The 1,486-nt window shown below is 53.4% G+C and overlaps 1 protein-coding gene across 2 annotated transcripts in view; it reads left to right on the top strand.

Annotated features, from left to right (window-relative positions):
• Window positions 1–1,056: 1,056 nt before the first annotated feature.
• Window positions 1,057–1,486, top strand: part of Cxcr4 (C-X-C motif chemokine receptor 4) — a 3,538-nt gene continuing 3,108 nt past the window's right edge. The window contains exon 1 of one of the 2 annotated variants that reach the window (XM_031381302.1): window positions 1,057–1,166. In XM_031381302.1, the coding sequence (XP_031237162.1) occupies window positions 1,152–1,166 (15 nt within the window). In that variant the 5' untranslated portion in view covers window positions 1,057–1,151. Of the gene's footprint in view, window positions 1,173–1,486 lie in introns of both variants that reach the window. The other variant, XM_031381296.1, reaches the window with a different exon arrangement.

Raw genomic sequence — 1,486 nt, 5'->3', positions numbered from 1 at the left:
CCCTGGCTGGAGGTCTGGTTGGTTCTGGCCCCACCCTTTTCTCCCTCCCGCCCAGCCCAGGCTCGGCGCCGGTCCGATCTGGCGCGAGTCTGAGAAGCAGTCTGGGCGCCCACTGCAACCCCAGCTTGTCTGAGACTCCCTAGCCATCCACGCCCCCAACCAGGCCTAACTAGCTCTCCACTTAGACTTCCCATCTCAGTGTTCTGCGTGGGAGACGCGAGATAGGCGTGAAGCGAAAGCTCTAGGCTCAGGCCAGGCTTGTTTGTAGTCCCAGGCTGCTCCATTTGGTCTCCTGGAGCTCGTGGAGCGCCCACTGACTGCGCATGGACCGCGGCTAGCTTCCCAGCTGGGACTCTAATTAATCTGTTAACTAGATGCATCCCTATATGCTTATGAAATGAAAATGAACCCGTGTTCCTGTGCAGATTTCTTAGGTTGTGAGTATACAAAGTCCTCGCCGCTAAATTCCTCTTTATAATACAGCGCATTTTTTTACCCACACAAAAACCTCTTCACGAAACGGTTACCACTATTGTGACTTTCTTCCTGGGAGTATATCTACTTCTGGATGGGTCCGCAAGTGCTTTCTGCCACACATGACCCTAGTGTCAGTATTATGAATATGTAGTAACACACATTTGCTTGGAAGAGCTTTGGCAGTAATCGCTCCTGACAGCTCAAAGTAAGGAACCCTGGCGGAGCTTCCAACATTGCCGCCTACTGGTTAGGCAGCCTGCAAGTCACACACCCCGGTCCCCAGTCTAGCCTCGAGTTCCCCACCCGTCAACCCCAGGTCTAGAATTCTATCCACGTGGGTAAAGGTGGATGCGCGACCCGCAGAAACTCCCTGGCTGGCATCCTGCTTTCCCCAGCTTTGAGAACATTATCCGGCCAGGCTCTGGGACCCATCCTGACTCACAACACAACTGTAAGGCTCGCCGACTTCTGTTTGCCCTCACCCTGCGCCCCGCCCCCGCCAGTCTCCTCCCGCCCCGTCCGAGCTGCGCATGCGCCGCCCCGGGAGCGTGTTTTTATAAAAGTCCGGTTCGGGCCAGAAACTTCAATTTTGTTGCCTGGTGCAGCAGGTAGCTGTGACCCTTTGAGGCGTTTGGTGCTCCGGTAGCCGCCACGGCTGGAGAGCGAGTGTTGCCATGGAATCGATCAGTGTAAGTGTAAGTCCACTTGCATCCTACTTTGTAATAAACGTTGCAAACGCGTGAACTTAGAGCGTAGCCCCTCTAGGAGCGGGTTGAAGCGACTAGAACCTTGAGGGATGTCAGGGTCACAAAGAAGAGGAGCGGGAACTAATTTATTTTTTATGTGTGTGAGCATGGCTATAGAGGGAGGAAGATTGGAATATTTTTCTCAGTAAGTTGAGGGGGACAGGTTCGGATGGAGCATTTCTGAGGTTGCTCTTCCCCTTGAGCTCCGCAGCGCGCGCAGGCTTGCACGCTGTTTGCAAACGTCTTTTTTTTTTTTTTTTTTT

Source organism: Mastomys coucha, unplaced genomic scaffold (genome assembly GCF_008632895.1).
Source record: "Mastomys coucha isolate ucsf_1 unplaced genomic scaffold, UCSF_Mcou_1 pScaffold1, whole genome shotgun sequence".
Taxonomy (NCBI): domain Eukaryota; kingdom Metazoa; phylum Chordata; class Mammalia; order Rodentia; family Muridae; genus Mastomys; species Mastomys coucha.
Note: the sequence above shows the minus strand (reverse complement) of the source record. Positions and strands in the feature narration are given on the sequence as shown.